At 42.6% G+C, this 15,755-nt stretch overlaps 1 protein-coding gene across 4 annotated transcripts in view; it reads left to right on the forward strand.

Moving 5' to 3' along the window:
• Positions 1 to 15,755, forward strand: part of dlc1 (DLC1 Rho GTPase activating protein) — a 528,943-nt gene that overhangs the window by 183,630 nt on the left and 329,558 nt on the right. For 3 of the 4 annotated variants that reach the window (XM_063043062.1, XM_063043063.1, XM_063043061.1), the window contains one exon: positions 10,194 to 10,325. In XM_063043062.1, the coding sequence (XP_062899132.1) occupies positions 10,194 to 10,325 (132 nt within the window). Of the gene's footprint in view, positions 1 to 1,301; positions 1,349 to 10,193; positions 10,326 to 15,755 lie in introns of those variants that run through there. The other variant, XM_063043064.1, reaches the window with a different exon arrangement.

The raw sequence follows: 15,755 nt of genomic DNA on the forward strand, positions 1-15,755 counted from the left end.
ACATCAGATGCTATGCCCACTGTGTTGAGGAATAGTCCAATTCTATCCTTCTTTTGTAATTTTTTCCACTATTTCCTATTCCAAGGGTAAATGAAACAGAAGCATAGAAAACCTACAGCACAATACAGACCCTTTAGCACACAATGCTGTGCTGAACATATACTTTAGAAATTACCTAGGGTTACCCGTAGCCTCTATTTTTCTAAGCTCCATGTACCTATCCAAGAGTCTCTTAAAAGACCCTGTCGTATCCACCTCCACCACTGTCGCTGGCAGCCCATTCCACGCACTCACCACTCTCTGTGTGAAAAAACTTACTCCTGATATTTCCTCTGTACCTAATTCCAAACACCTTAAAACTATGCCCTCTCATGCTAGCCATTTCAGCCCCGGGAAAAAGCCTCTGACTATCCACACAGTCAATGCTTCTCATCATCTTGTACACCTCTATCAGGTCACCTCTCATCCTCCGTCACTCCAAGGAGAAAAGACCAAGTTTACTCAACCTATTCTCATAAGGCATACTCCCCAATACAGGCAACATCCTTGTAAATCTCCTCTGTACCCATTCTATAGTTTCCACATCCTTCCTGAAGTGAGGTGACCAAAACTGAGCACAGTACTCCAAGTGGGGTCTGACCAGGGTCCTATATAGATGTAACATTACCTCTCAGCTCTTGAACTCAATCCCAAGGTTGATGAAGGCCAATGCACCATATGCCTTCTTAACCACACAGTCAACCTGCGCAGCAGCTTTGAGTGTCCTATAGACTTGGACCCCCAGATCCCTCCGATCCTCCACACTGCCAAGAGTCTTACCATTAATACTGTATTCTGCCATCATATTTGACCTACCAAAATGAACCACCTCACAGATATCTGGGTTGAACCCCATCTGCCACTTCTCAGCCCAGTTTTGCCTTCTATCGATGTCCTGCTGTAACCTCTGACAGCCCTCCACACTATCCACAATCAAATGGGACAATCAATCAGCATCTCCATGATTAGTTGCCCTATTGAATTCAATCTTGTAGTTGTGTCCTCCAAGAAACAGAGCCCGTTTCTGCATTCGTGCTGCTGCTGTTAGTGGATCACCTTCTGACGATTGAAAATGGGCACTAGTGGTTGATGATCAGTAATGGGGGTAAACTCTCTCCCATAACAGTACTGGTTGAAATGTTTTACACCCCAAACCAGACTCTGTCAATCTGTGCATAATTTTTCTCTGCAGCTGTAATGGACTGTGATGCAAAGGCTGTGGGGCATTCATTTCCATCACATGACTGCACCTACACCATAAGGCAAAGAGTCACAGGCAAGATTCACTGGATGATGTGGATCATAATGTGTGAGTACAGTGTCTAACATCACCATTTCCTTTGCCTTTTGGAAAGCCACCTCATGCTGTTTTGTCCATTGCCATTTTATCCCAATCTGCAGTAATGAGTTCAAGGAATGGAGCACAGTAGCCAGATTTGGCAGGAACCTGTTACAGTAATTGACAAGTCCTAAAAAAGACTGCAGCTGTGACAAGCCCTTTGGCCTTGGGGCATCCACCACTCCTTGAATTTTCTCAGCACATCTGTGCGATCCTTGTATGCTGATAGTGTAAGTGATGTAAAGATTCACACTGGTAGCATCATGCACTGAGCCCATTATCTTCTAATCTTTTTAACAAATTGTTACGTACCCCATAACTGGGTTGTCAAACCAACAGAAATGGACCACTCTTTGGATTCTGGATTACTAGGAACTAATAAAGTTTTATTAAAGAAATAAGTAACACAGTACTCTAATCATAAGGATATAAATGCAACAGGTTAGCAATGATAATACACACATGTACACAGAACTAGGGTAATAGGGATCAACCAAGCTCTATCGCAGTCTAGGGGTAAAATGATTAGCCTTAAGTGGCGCAGCGTTCAGTTCAGTTCAGCTTAGTACAGTTCGCAGTATTTGCTGTTGTGCCGTTGGAGAGAGAGAGAGTGGGGGGATGCAATTTGGTTCAGTCAGACCGTTGATGTCTTCACAGTTGGTTTTGGGCAAACCCTTTTTGATGTCTTCTGTTCCGCTGTGGTTACCGACGGTGACCCCTCCGTTCCAGATACGATCGTTCTTCCGCGGCGAACCCAGCACCCAGGCAAGGGCGGACACACACACCAGGTTCCCACCGATCGTACCTTTACACCCTGTGAGCCTATGGTTGTTTCCCGCGAACCAGACCTCCAAACTCCCACCAACTTGTGGGAACACACCGCTCTTTCCAGGGTCTCGTTATCTTGTGGTCTCGTGGTGTCCTGTGCCTTAGCAAACCTGTTCTTTTTATCCCCCTGCTGGGGTATCGCCTGTCCATCAAACTTCAAACAGTTCAGGTTCAAAGCAATCGGTCTGTCAATATTCTGAATTGTGTTTCTTTTCCGTTAATCCCTCTCTCCTCTCTTATTAGCATTTTGAATGTTTCTCCATTGTCTCTCTTATCTCCCTCATTAGCATCAATCGTCCGATAGCTTTGTTTGGCATCACACCCCTACCCTTTGAAGGATTTTTACCGGGGTAAAAATCATGGGCATGAATGCACATTATTAGATACACACTAATATACAGGGTCATCAGCTATTCGGCTAATACAGAGAACTTTAAGTTTCAACACCTTGACAGACAGTCAGCAATCACATTGTCCGTTTCTTTTATATGTTTTATTTTAATATCAAATTCCTGTAAGACCAGGCTCCAACTTAGTAACCTTTTATTATTATCCTTCATAGTGGCCAAAAACACTAATGGGTTGTGATCAGTGAAAATTATAAGTGGTTTCCGTACCGGAGAAATATAAACCTCAGAATGTTGTAATGCTAGTATGATTGCCAGTAATTCCTTCTCCACAGTGGAATAATTTCTCTGATGGATATTAAATTTCTTAGAAAAATAAGCCACTGGGTGGTCAACCCCCTCTTTGTCTGTCTGCAACAGCACCGCCCCTGTTGCTTCGTCGCTAGCATCTGTTGCTAGGGAGAAGGGTTTTGAAAAATCAGGGGCATTCAGCACAGGATGGTGACACAGAATCGCCTTCAGACTCTCGAAGGCATGTTGACAAAGGTCGTCCCACACGAACTTTACATTCTTTGGCAAGAGCTTAGTAAGAGGGAGGGTAATATCCGCAAAGTTTTTGTAAAACTTCTGATTGTACCCCACCATCCCCAAGAACCTTCTCAGGGCTGTCTTGTCTGTTGGGGTGGGGACTTCAGAGATAGCCTGCACCTTAGCCTGCATCGGTACCAGCTGCCCCTGTCCTACCACAAATCCCAGATAAGTGACCTTCGCGTGGCCGAATTCACTTTTTGCAAGGTTCACTGTCAGGTTGGCTTCAGACAGCCGTTTAAACAGTTCCCCTACTGCCACAATGTGCTCCTCCCATGTGTCACTCCAGACCACTAAATCGTCAATATACGCTTCTGCGTTCTTTAACTCTTTTGTTACTGAATTAATCATCCCATAGGGGTGTTGCTTACTAGGCTGACCTGATGTGACAACAACATCATGTACCGTCCCTTTGCATCGCCCCGGGACATCCGGACATACGTCTGCGTGCCAGTTAATTAGCTTTATCAGCAGCTCCGTCTGTTCGGGAGCTAAGTGAGAGACCTTATCGGCAAAGTTGTCCAAAACAATAGAGTTCTCCAATCTGGTCGGCACCATATTTATCTTTTCAAGATGGGTTTTCCCTTTATCAGGTGGCACCCCAGCTTCATTAATTTTCGTGATAACACCGACTAGGTCTGCTTTCTTATTGTGGTAAGCTGTTAACATATTAATAGGCTGTAACTGTTTCGGCTGACGTCTACAATACTCAATAATATCCTTCCTCATGCTCGGCCAGTAAAACTCTTTCATAATTCTATCGACTGTCTTCCTCACCCCAAGATGTCCACTGAGGGGTATCTTGTGGACCAGGTTAAAAATCTCATCCCCATAAATTTTTGGCACTACCACCTGGTGCACCACCCCCCATTCCTCATCTGCGGGCACGGTACTTGGTCTCCTTTTCCTCATTAGTACTCCTTCCTTCACATAATAGCCCACTGGCTCCCTTTTTAATTCTGCTTCGGAGAGAGTTGTCTCCGTCAAAACCATCAGCTCCTCGTCTCGTTCCTGTGCCTATATAAATTCCTTCCTCACTAATGATAAATCTACCTCAACTCCCTCACTTCCTTCCACTCCACTATGCTCCTTCTTCTCGCTTTCTAACCCCTCTTGGTACAAGGCTGGTAAAAACGTCTCAGCTTAATCTATATTCACTTCGGCAGCCTTTCTGGACATGCTCCGAGTCACTGTGCAAACGGGATAAACCTATGAGTCCATGGGCGGGGCCTCAATCCTGGCAGGCTTGCTTGTCAGTTTTACTGCTGAGCACACATCTCTGCCTGCAAGGTCGTTACCGAGTAAGACCTCCACATCTTCCATCAGTAATTCGGGCCTCACCCCTATCGTGACCGGTCTGGAGACCAAGTCGCTTTTTAGGTGTATCTGGTGCAAAGGTACTGCTTCAGTCCCTTTCCCAATGCCTCTTATCACACTGACCTCCCCAGTCTCGGTCTCTGAACTAAAGTCTAACACACTCCTTAAGATCAATGATTGACAAGCCCCAATGTCTCTCCAGATCCATACTGGAACTGGGGTTGATCCCTCCTTCACCAACACCAATCCAGCTGAAATAAACTTCTCGTGCCCTTCCTGAACTCTATCAGACCTCTTCTCCCCTAGCGGTTTGTTTGCCAGCTCAATACAGAGTCGTCGTTTTTCTTTTCCCGTCTCCTTCTTTGGGGCAAAGCACCTGGACGCAAAGTGACTGGCTTTCCCACAATTATAGCATACGACTCCAGGAGACTTCCTACCAAACTGCTCCCGGTCATCCTTATCCTTCTCACTAGTCCCTGGCTTACTTTCTGGCTTTTCCGGCGGACTCTCTCCGCCCTCTCGACTACCCTTCTAGTAACTTTTACTCGGGGTAAACTTCGCTTTGTGTGTTAACGCATACTCATCTGCTAACTTAGCGGTTGCGGCTAAGGTTTCTGCCTCTTTCTCATCTAGATAGGGCCTCATACCTTCAGGGACACAACTTTTAAACTGCTCAATCAGTATTAGCTGTAGCAGTCTGTCATAATCCCCACTGACCCCTTTCAAGGCGCACCAACGCTCACAATACATCTGCATCTCACGGGCAAAGTCTAAATACGTGCGGCCCCACTGCTTCCTCACATTCCGGAACCTTTGCTAGTATGCCTCTGGGACCAACTCATAAATCCTGAGTATAGCCTCTTTCACTACATCATACCTCTGGGCATCTTCTGCGGACAATGCCGAGTAAGCTTGCTGAGCCTTCCCTTTAAGTACGCTCTGAAGCAAACTAGCCCACTTATCCCTCGGCCAGTCCTGATTGCAGCGACTTTTTCAAAATGTAGAAAGTACCGATCAACATCGGCCTCCTCACATGGGGGAACCAGCCTAACCTCCTGGGTCGCCCTGAACCCTCCACCTTGGTTCGGCATTTGGCCCCTCTCTAGTGTCATCCTTAACTTCTCCAGCTCAAATTCCCTGTCCTTCTGCTTCTCTCTCTCTCTTGCTGTTCTAGCTGTCTGTCTCTCTCTTCTCGTTCCAGCCGCTTTATTCGGAACTCGTGCTCTAGTCTCAATTTTTCCATCTGCAGCTGCACCACCTCTCCACCAGGTTTGCCCATAGATACCACCTCCAGCTCCCCGTGGGGAAACACACCTTTAGATACATAATGCTCAATGATAGCTCTGTGCATCTCCGCTCTCCTCATTCTCAGCTTCCCTTTAAAAAGATTCAACCGTTTGGCAATAGTTCTGATTTCCTGGCATCCTCTAATGCCTCCAAGGTTGGCACCTTTAGAAATTCCTCAATCTCCATTTCTGTTGTTTGCCCTTTCTTTCTTTCGGGAATTTTAACCCAATCAATTTACCCAGTCCCAAATTTGGCATTCAAAATCCCGGACGAGATCCCACTTATGTTACATATCCTGTAACTGGGTTGTCAAACCAACAGAAATGGACCACTCGTTGGAGTCTGGATTACTAGGAACTAATAAAGTTTTATTAAAGAAATAAGTAACACAGTACTCTAATCGTAAGGATATAAATGCAACAGGTTAGCAATGATAATACACACATGTACACAGAACTAGGGTAATAGGGATCAACCAAGCTCTATCGCAGTCTAGGGGTAAAATGATTAGCCTTAAGTGGCACAGCGTTCAGTTCAGTTCAGCTTAGTACAGTTCGCAGTAATCGCTGTTGTGCCATTGGAGGGCGGGGGGGTATGCAATTTGGTTCAGTCAGACCTTTGATGTCTTCACAGTTGGTTTCAGGCAAACACTTTTGATGTCTTCTGTTCTGCTGTGGTCACCAACGGTGACCCCTCCGTTCCGGATACGATCATTCTTCCACGGCGAACCCAGCACCCAGGCAAGGGCGGACACACACACCAGGTTCCCACCGATCTTACCTTTACACCCTGTGAGCCTATGGTCGGTTCCCGCGAACCGGACCTCCAAACTCCCACCAACTTGTGGGGGCACACCGCTCTTTCCAGGGTCTCGTTATCTCATGGTCTCATGGTGTCCCGTGCTTTAGCGAACCTGTTCTTTTTATCCCCCTGCTGGGGTATCGCCTGTCCATCAAACTTCAAACAGTTCAGGTTCAAAGCAACCGGTCTGTCAATATTCTGAATTGTGTTTCTTTTCCGTTAATCCCTCTCTCCTCTCTTATTAGCATTTTGAACGTTTCTCCATTGTCTCTCTTATCTCTCTCATTAGCATCAATCGTCCGATAGCTTTGTTTGGTGTCACACACTATTTTGAGATTTTGGAGATATTCCTTGTCATTCTTACCGGTAACAATGATGTCATCCTGCTGAGTGCCCAGTCAGTCTTGTAGTACCTGGTCCATAGCTTTTTGCCAAAGTGTAGGTGCAGGTGCTACTCCAAAATAAGTCTATTGTAGCAATAAAGCCCTTTTTAAGTGCTTATGATGAGAAACACTTTGGACTCTTCTTCCATCTCCATCTGTAGGTAGGCTTCAACTAAGTCCATTTTCCACCAGAAAAGTTTGCAAAGGTATCCTCTATCCTGAGCAAAGGATATTCAACTACTTTCAGTACTGAGTTGATGGTGACCTTAAAGTCACCACAGATCCTGACAGACCCAATCTTCTTGGCTATTGGGGCCACTGTTGTTGCCCACAGGCTCCACTTAACCTTGGAAAGAATTCCATCGGCTTCCATGCAATCTATCTCAATGGCTTCTTTATCATGGATGATATAAGGAACCAAATGGGCTTTATAAAACTGGCGTGTGGCATTTTCATTTAACACTATTTTACTCTTGATATAGCTTTGTGTTTCCAGTGCCAACTTTGTACACTGCTGTGGCATCATCCAGTACCTTTTTAAATTTGCTTTCAGTTGACTGTTGCAGAGGATGTGGTATGCAAATGGTGGATTGATCTCAAATCAAGTTGTAGTTGTCTCAACCAATCACATCCCCACAATGCTGGCCCTCCTGTCTTTACCACATACAAACACAATGTGACTTGTTGGTTGTTGTATTTCATTGTTACGAATGTCATTCCACAGGAGTTACCTTTTCTCCAGTGTAAGCTTTTAGCTCGATATCTGTAGGCTTCAGTTTAGTATCTTTGAAATGCCACTCAAACTCATATTGTGGAATGACAGAAACAGCTGAGCCTGTATCAAATTCCATTTAATTAATTTTCCATTCACTTCTGGTGTAAGCCGCCTTGTTTGTCTCTTGTCAGTTTTCGCATTGTAAATTCCAAGGCTACTCAGTCATATGTCACTCTCAACATTATCAGATGTTTCATTAACAACTTGCAAATTAGTCTTCTTTTTGAAACTGCAACTTGACTATATATCTTTTTCTCTTCCCCGTGTCCTATTTTCTCTTTGTAAGTGTCCTATTCTGTTGCATTTTCTGCAAGTTTTGTCTTTAAACCTGCATTGGTCTGGTGCATGTGAGAGCCTGCCATAAAGGTAACACAATTTCTTCAGCCAGGCTGATGCCTCTGTAGACATTGCAACTTTGTTCACATTTGCTTTCATTCCTGACTGCAACTCAATTGCATCTCTGTCTGCTGTTTCTAATGATACAGTTATTTCAGCTCCTCTTTTAAATGTAAATTGTGCTTCAGTTTGTAGCCATATTTGAATGTTTTCTTGTAAAATTCCACAAACTAAATGATCTCTTAATCGGCTAATTAAGCCGATCATTGAATTGACAATGTTCAGACAACTTCTTCAATTCAGCCATGTATGCTGAAATGAAGTCTCCTTCATTTCAATTCCACTGAATCTAAAGCATTCTGCAATGAAAAATGGTTTTGATTCTAAATATTCCTGCAGTACTTTTACAATATCAGCAAAGCTCTTTTTGTCTGGTTTGGTTGGTGTAGTTAAACTTCTAGGCAAACTTTATGTCTTTAAACCCAATGCAATTAGCAAAATTGGTGCTCACTTTTCATTGGCTGTTTCATTTGCTGTAAAATTCTGCTCAATTTGCTCAGTACACAATATCCAGTTATCTCTTATGCAATTGAACACGACTATTTTGCCCAGGTGGCCAGCTATTTCTGATTTTTTTTAAATTTATGATTATTATCAACTGCTACTCACTGTTCATGAACCCATGAATTTGGCTATTTTCTGCCTTTTCTCTAAAACTCAACTATCTTCTGACTCTCCTTTCCGAAGAGACAGGTGCTGTGGTGCTTTTTTAAAAACTCAGACGTCTCACTGCGCTTCAACAGCTTGGCAGTCATCTCAGGGTCTTTTAAAACTTACTCATCGCCATTGTTTTGTTCACTAGCTCCAAATGATAAAAGTAAATGCAATAAAAAGACAGGAGCCCTGGAGAAAATGTCTTGGTTTTGCTTTACTTTAAGTGAAGCACACACTTAAGTGGTGACGTAATGACGTATGCCATTCTCGTACTGTAACATATAATCCGTAATGAACTATTTAAACAACAAAGTATGCTTAATCAAACAATTTTTTAAAAATATTATTCAAATATTATTGAAATATTAAATACACAATAATGGGCATGCACAATCCTAGCTGATTTGATTTGACGCAAATGACACACCTCACTCTATGCTTTGATGTACATGGGACAAGTAAAGTTAACCTTTATTTTTCTTTACCAACTGCACAGCTCAGTTCATTCTGTTGAACTGTAGTCATGGCCAATATGAAATACTTCAGCAACAAGGAAGCTGATGTGCGTGTGTACGCATTACAGAATCATTTGCACTCAGATTTTACTGACAACCAATGGAACTAAATGATAAATGAAAAAGCTACAGAAATAGAAGAAACCAACACTCTGTAATACTCCTCCCTTTGTTTTTTCTTACGCCTCCTACTGTTTTCTCCTTCCCATTGTCATTTGGGGAAAACCCTCCTCTAATTCCTGCTTATCTCCTTGAGCCAATGGCTATCCTGCTTCATGTGACCTACAGATGAATGGACTTGGCACCTACATGTTAATCATGCAAGTCAGTCTTTTTTAACACTTCCAAAAGAAGAGAAACCACAACAACAACTTTCTAAAGCAAAAATGTCCCTGTTTGGCAACTAAAAATAGTGACATTATTTCTTTTTGTTTCAGCAAAACATAATGTCCATTCTCCAAAATGAGTGAAATCCAGTTTCTGGGACATGATGAGTTGCAGTCACATCCTATGTTTCAAACAATGTCAGAATATAAACTTGAAAACTTGCACAAGATCTGACCCCTATCGTAGGGTTTTATGTAAGTCACACCTCCAAATAACATTAGTATTACATTTTGTATCCATTTTAGCTCTTGTAGTTGGAATGAAGATAAAATCATGATTGGATAAGAAACATCAGTCCACAAGTTTCTGGTCACGTTTTTCTTCATCATTCCATGTGGTTTATTAAAATATGACTGGTCATTTAGTGGATACTTTAAAATAAAATGTCATCATTTTAATCAGAGATTTGTGCCTATTTTGAATTTTGAACATATATATTAGATCAAAGAAAAAATATTTACTTCCTAATACCTAACTTCTGGAAGAATTGATTATCTTGTCTGGGCTAATATTATGTTTCCCATGCTCTATTGACAGGAGTTGGAATCTGATTCAGAAAATGGAGCAGATGTTGTAGTGATCAATCAAAACCAAAAATTGCATCTTGCCAACTCACAACTTGGACCAATATCTACATCAGCAGGTCCGGGTGCTAAACCAAAGACTGTGGTAGGTTTGGAAAATTTAAACAAACCAAAAAATTGTTACAGTGTGAAAATTTGTTATAAATTGTAGTAATGGTTGTATCAAGACAGTAACCTGTGAAAGTTGACTGCTTTCAAATGGCTAAGTTTTGCTTTCTTTGTTGTAGTGCAAAGTTGAGTTTACGAAAATGCGTAATATTTAAAGGAGATAATGCAAAAACCTTGGTAATGATATAATATCTTCTGCACCAAAAAAGGGTTAACGAAGTTTGGTGGAATACGATGTTGTTTAAAGTTGAGTGCGCGTTGAGGCTTTGTTAAGGGTTATTTGATGCTATACTGGTATTAAATAAAACCTATGGCTGTGGCCATAGATGGGTGTAGAATTTTGGAGCATGACAAATGGAAAAGTTGACAGCTTTGGAGAAGACAGACCATAGATGGTACATATTTGCAAATTACAATCTTAGACTAAGCCTATTTCCAACCACAATGAAGGAATAGCACAAGGAAAAAAATGTCAGCTTATATGGAAGAAGAAATTAAAATTAAATTACTTAAAACAGAAGTTAAAGCAAAACATTTAGGTCACAGCAACCATCAGTACTTTCACCTTTAATATTTCAACAACCCAAAAGGAAGCAACAAAGTATATCAAAAGGGGTGCTGACATTGACTTTTAGACATTTAAATAAATCTTTGGATTAGCTGGACCTTAACATCATTTTTAACTAGATTTCTCCAATCCACAATGCAAAGCTTAAATGACAAAAGTAAAAAAAAATCGAGGGAAGCAGAAATCTGTGCTGAAAATCTGGCAATGTCCCATCAATTCTTGAGGGAGCCTTGAGGACTTGCAGCATCCCTGACTCTGGCAGGCTCCTCTGTGTACATTTTCCGCAATGGTTTCTCCCCAGCCTCCAGGCACTTGACCTAAGAGTTTGCTGCCAAGCTAAATTCCATGGCAACATGATCAATTGCAATGTACAAGGAAGGGACACTACCATGGCCATTCTCTATTGCTTGTGTGTCATCGTCTTGCCAGCACTGCACCACAAACAACTCTCACATTCTTAAAGTCAAAAGTGAGGCAACGCTTCACCTGTGAGTCGGCTGGGGTGATATACTGCGTCCGGTGCTCCCAATGTGGCCTTCTATATATTGGCAAGACCCAACGCAGACTGTGAGATCGTTTTGCTGAACACCTACGCTCTGTCCGCCAGAGAAAGCAGGATCTCCCAGTGGCCACACATTTTAATTCCACATCCCATTCCCATTCTGACATGTCTATCCACGGCCTCCTCTACTGTAAAGATGAAGCCACACTCAGGTTGGAGGAGCAACACTTTATATTCTGTCTGGGTAGCCTCCAACCTGATGGCAGGAACATTGACTGCTCTAACTTCTGATAATGCCCCACCTCCCCCTCATACCCCATCCGTTATTTATTTTCATACACACATTCTTTCTCTCACTCTCCTTTTTCTCCCTCTGTCCCTCTGACTATACCCCTTGCCCATCCTCTGGTTCCCCCACCCCTTGTCTTTCTCCCCGGACCTCCTGTCCCATGATCCTCTCATATCCCTTTTGCCAATCACCTGTCCAGCTCTTGGCTCCATCCCTCCCCCTCCTGTCTTCTCCTATCATTTTGGATCTCCCCCTCCCCCTCCAACTTTCAAATCTCTTACTCACTCTTCCTTCAGTTAGTCCTGATGAAGGGTCTCGGCCTGAAACGTCGACTGTACCTCTTCCTAGAGATGCTGCCTGGCCTGCTGCGTTCACCAGCAACTTTGATGTGCGTTGCTCACAGTCTTAAACATCATTTACATTATAGTCAAAGACTACAGCATGCAAACAGACAATCACCCCAATTTATCCACACGAACCAAAGGGCAGCCTTCCATACTAATCCAATCTCCCAGCACATGGCCCATGGCCTTCTCTGCTGAAGCGATTCAAATGCTCATCCAGACACTCTTAACTGCTCTCAGTGACCCAGTTTCAACCACTTTTTGTAGAGCATTCCATTTACTTGCCACTCTCTGGGTAAAGAAGGTCCACTTCAGATCCTCTCTTAATCTCTTTCCATTTTCCCTAAATCTATAGCATAACCTCCTTACTTTTAACTTCAAAGCCCCAACTAATGAAGGCCAATTTCCCATATGCCTTCCAAACCACATTATTTAATTGTGTTGCTACCTTCAAGGATCGAAGGATTTGTATTCCAAGGTCCTGCTGTTCCTCAGCTTTACCTACCATTCATTCTGCATGATCTAGTCTCATCAGCATTTCCAAAATGCACCCCCTCACATTTATCTGGATTAAACTCCAACTGCTGCTATCTCACTGTCATCTTTTAATAACTTCTGCATTATTGACAACTCTGCCAATCTTTGTGTCATCCATAGACGGATTAATCATGTCACCTATGTCCCAATCCAAGTCATTTACATATATTATAAACAACAATGGTCCTGGTATTGACCATTATAAAATACCACTGGACACATGACATCCAATTGCGAAAAAAACCCTCTTCCACCTTCTGCCTCCTAGTGCCAAACATACACACCAAAATCTCTAAAAATCATTGGATTAAATTGTTCCTTCAAGGGTTGTTATAATACAGATACTTCATTGATCACAAAGGAAATCACAGTGTCACAATAGTATTACAAGTGCACAAGTTTACAAATAACTCCAGATTTTGCATCCTCTCTAAAGGTATTGATGGTATCATTTGCCCTCAGAAACATTTCCACTCATTCCATGTGCAAGCTGAATGCCCGAGATTGACAATAAGTCACAAGAGCAGTATTAGGCCACTTGGCCCATTACGTCTTCTCTGCCATTACATCATGGCTGATTTATTATCCCTCTCAACCCCATTCTCTTGCCTTCTCCCCATAGCCTTTGATGCCCTTATAAATCAAGAACTTATGGAGATCTGCTTTAAAAATACTCAATCACCTGGCTTCCACAGCTGTTCATGGCAATGAATTCAACATATTCACCACACTCTGGCTAAAGAAATTCCTTTTCATCTCTGTTCTAAATGGACATCCCTCTATTCTGAAGCTGTGCCCTCTCGTCCCTGGCTCACTCACTATAGAAAACACCCTCTCCACATCCACGCCATCTAGGCCTTTCAATGTTCGCCAAGCTTCAATAAGATCCCCACTCATTCTTCTCAACTCCTATGTGTGTACAATGTCCTTCATACGTTAACCCTTTCATTCCCAGAATCATTCTTGCGAACTGCCTCTGGAGCTTCTCCAAAGCCAGCACATCTTTTATTAGATAAAGTACTCCAAGTGTGGTCTGACCAATGCCTTATAAAACCTCAACGTCACATCCTTGCTCTTATATTCTAAACTCTTGAAACGAATACTAACATTGCATTTGCCTTCCTTATAACCAACTCAACCTGTAAGTTAACCTTTAGAAATCCAGTACAAGAACTCCCAAGTTCCTTTACACTCCTGATTTTTAAATTTTTACCCATTTTGAAATAGTCTATGCAATTACTCCTAAAAAAAAGTGCGTGACCACACACTTCCCTACACTATATTCCATTGGCCACTTCAGCGTCCATTCTCCATATCTGTCCAAGCCCTTCTGCAGACTTGCTGCTTCCTCAACACTACCCACTCTTCCAATTGTCTCTGGCAGTCAACCATAAGAGGACCCCCTTTAGCCCCACTCTTTACTTGCCAAATAGCCAACCTTCCATCCTCGCTGGCATCTTTCCTGTAATACCATGGGCTCTTTTCTTGTTAAGCAGCCTCATGCATGGCACCTTGTCAAAGGCCTTCTGAAAATCCTAAAAATCTGCTGACTCTCCTTTGACTATCCTGCCTGTTATTTTCTTGAAGAATTCCAACAGATTTGTCAAGCAAAATTTCCCCATAAAGAAACCTTGTTGAATTTGGCCTACTTTATCATGTGCCTCCAAGTACCCCAAAGCCTCATCCTTAATAATGCATTCCAACAACTTCCCAACCACTGACTCAGGGTAGCTGGCATATAATTTCCTTTCTTCTGCCTCTCTCCCTTCTTAAGGAATGGAGTGACATTAGCAATTTCCCAGTCCTCCAAAACCATTCCAGAATCTGGTGATTCTTGAAAGATTTTTAGTAATGCCTCCACAATCTCTTCAGCTACCTCTTTCAGTGCCCTGGGCTATAGTCCATCAGGCCTGGGTGATTTATCAACATTCTGACCTTCCAGCTTCTCAAGCACCTTCTCCTTAGTGAATGCAACTGTACTCACTTCTTCCCTTGACACTCTCGAATTCCTGGCATACTGCTACTGTCTTCCACAGCAAAGATCTACACAAAATATTTCTTAAGTCCATCCTCCATTTCTTTGTCCCCCATTTACCACCTCCCAGTTTCACTTTCCGGTGGTCCAGTATCCACTCTCGCCTGTCTTTTACTCTTTATATATCTGTAAAAGGCTTTTGGTATCCTCTTTGATATTTTTAGCTAGCTCACCTTCTTGATTCATCTTTTCTCTCCTTATAGTTCCTTTTATGGTTCATTGATCATATTTCATGAACTTGCCAATATATCTGCCATGCCCCCTGCCTGCCAGCAGCAATGCTGTACCTGAAGATCCCTGTGTTACTTTGCCCTCAAGAAACATCGTCCCAGACTCATCTCAGTCTGTATGCTCTTAACTGGTGCTGATTATTCAAGCTAACAATAAATATTGAGCAAACAATCCTGTGTTCAAGGCAGCCATTCTCAACTAATAGTAAAAAAAAATAAAATTCTGTAGGAACTCATCAAGTCAGGCAGCATCTGTGGAGAGAGATGGCCAGGTCTAGGTGAAGGGCCTTGACCCAGAAAGAAACCTCTCCATTTTCATCCACAGTTGCCGTCTGACCCTTTGAGTTCCTCCAGCATTTTGTTTGTTGCTCTAGATTCCAGACTCTCTTCTGTCTCAACTAGTAATGGCAGCTGATACAGAAATGCTAAATCACTTTAATTCAGTTCATAAAGGTATGGTTGTACTCATTAACACAACTGGCAGCTGCATCTAGAAAGGGGTATGAGGGCAACTAGGGAGAGACCAGGGGTGGAAGCTGGCAGCAGAAAAGAGAGGAAATGGGTGTTCAGAGGAAGACAGGAGCTTGACGGTTAATGAAGAACATTTTTGTGCAGAAAGATGAGAAGTGCCTTAGGATTTGATAAACAACCAGGGTCATGAAGACCAATTTCTTGCCAATTTTGTTTTCTCAATCAAAAGGGTTCAAAAGGTGAATGTTTGATGGATGCCATTGTATTACTACTGAGCGCAGAGCGACAGAAGAGTGGCTATTAACATTATTCTGAAACTGCAGTGACCCCCACCAAAAAGCACAATGCTAGCATGCTGACATTGTGCACTCATCATAGATTCACAATGGAAAGCTGTATTTCCATGCAGAACAAATCTGGCTTGGCACAAA

The sequence above is a fragment of the Mobula hypostoma genome, chromosome 3 (genome assembly GCF_963921235.1).
Source record: "Mobula hypostoma chromosome 3, sMobHyp1.1, whole genome shotgun sequence".
Classification (NCBI taxonomy): Eukaryota; Metazoa; Chordata; class Chondrichthyes; order Myliobatiformes; family Myliobatidae; genus Mobula; species Mobula hypostoma.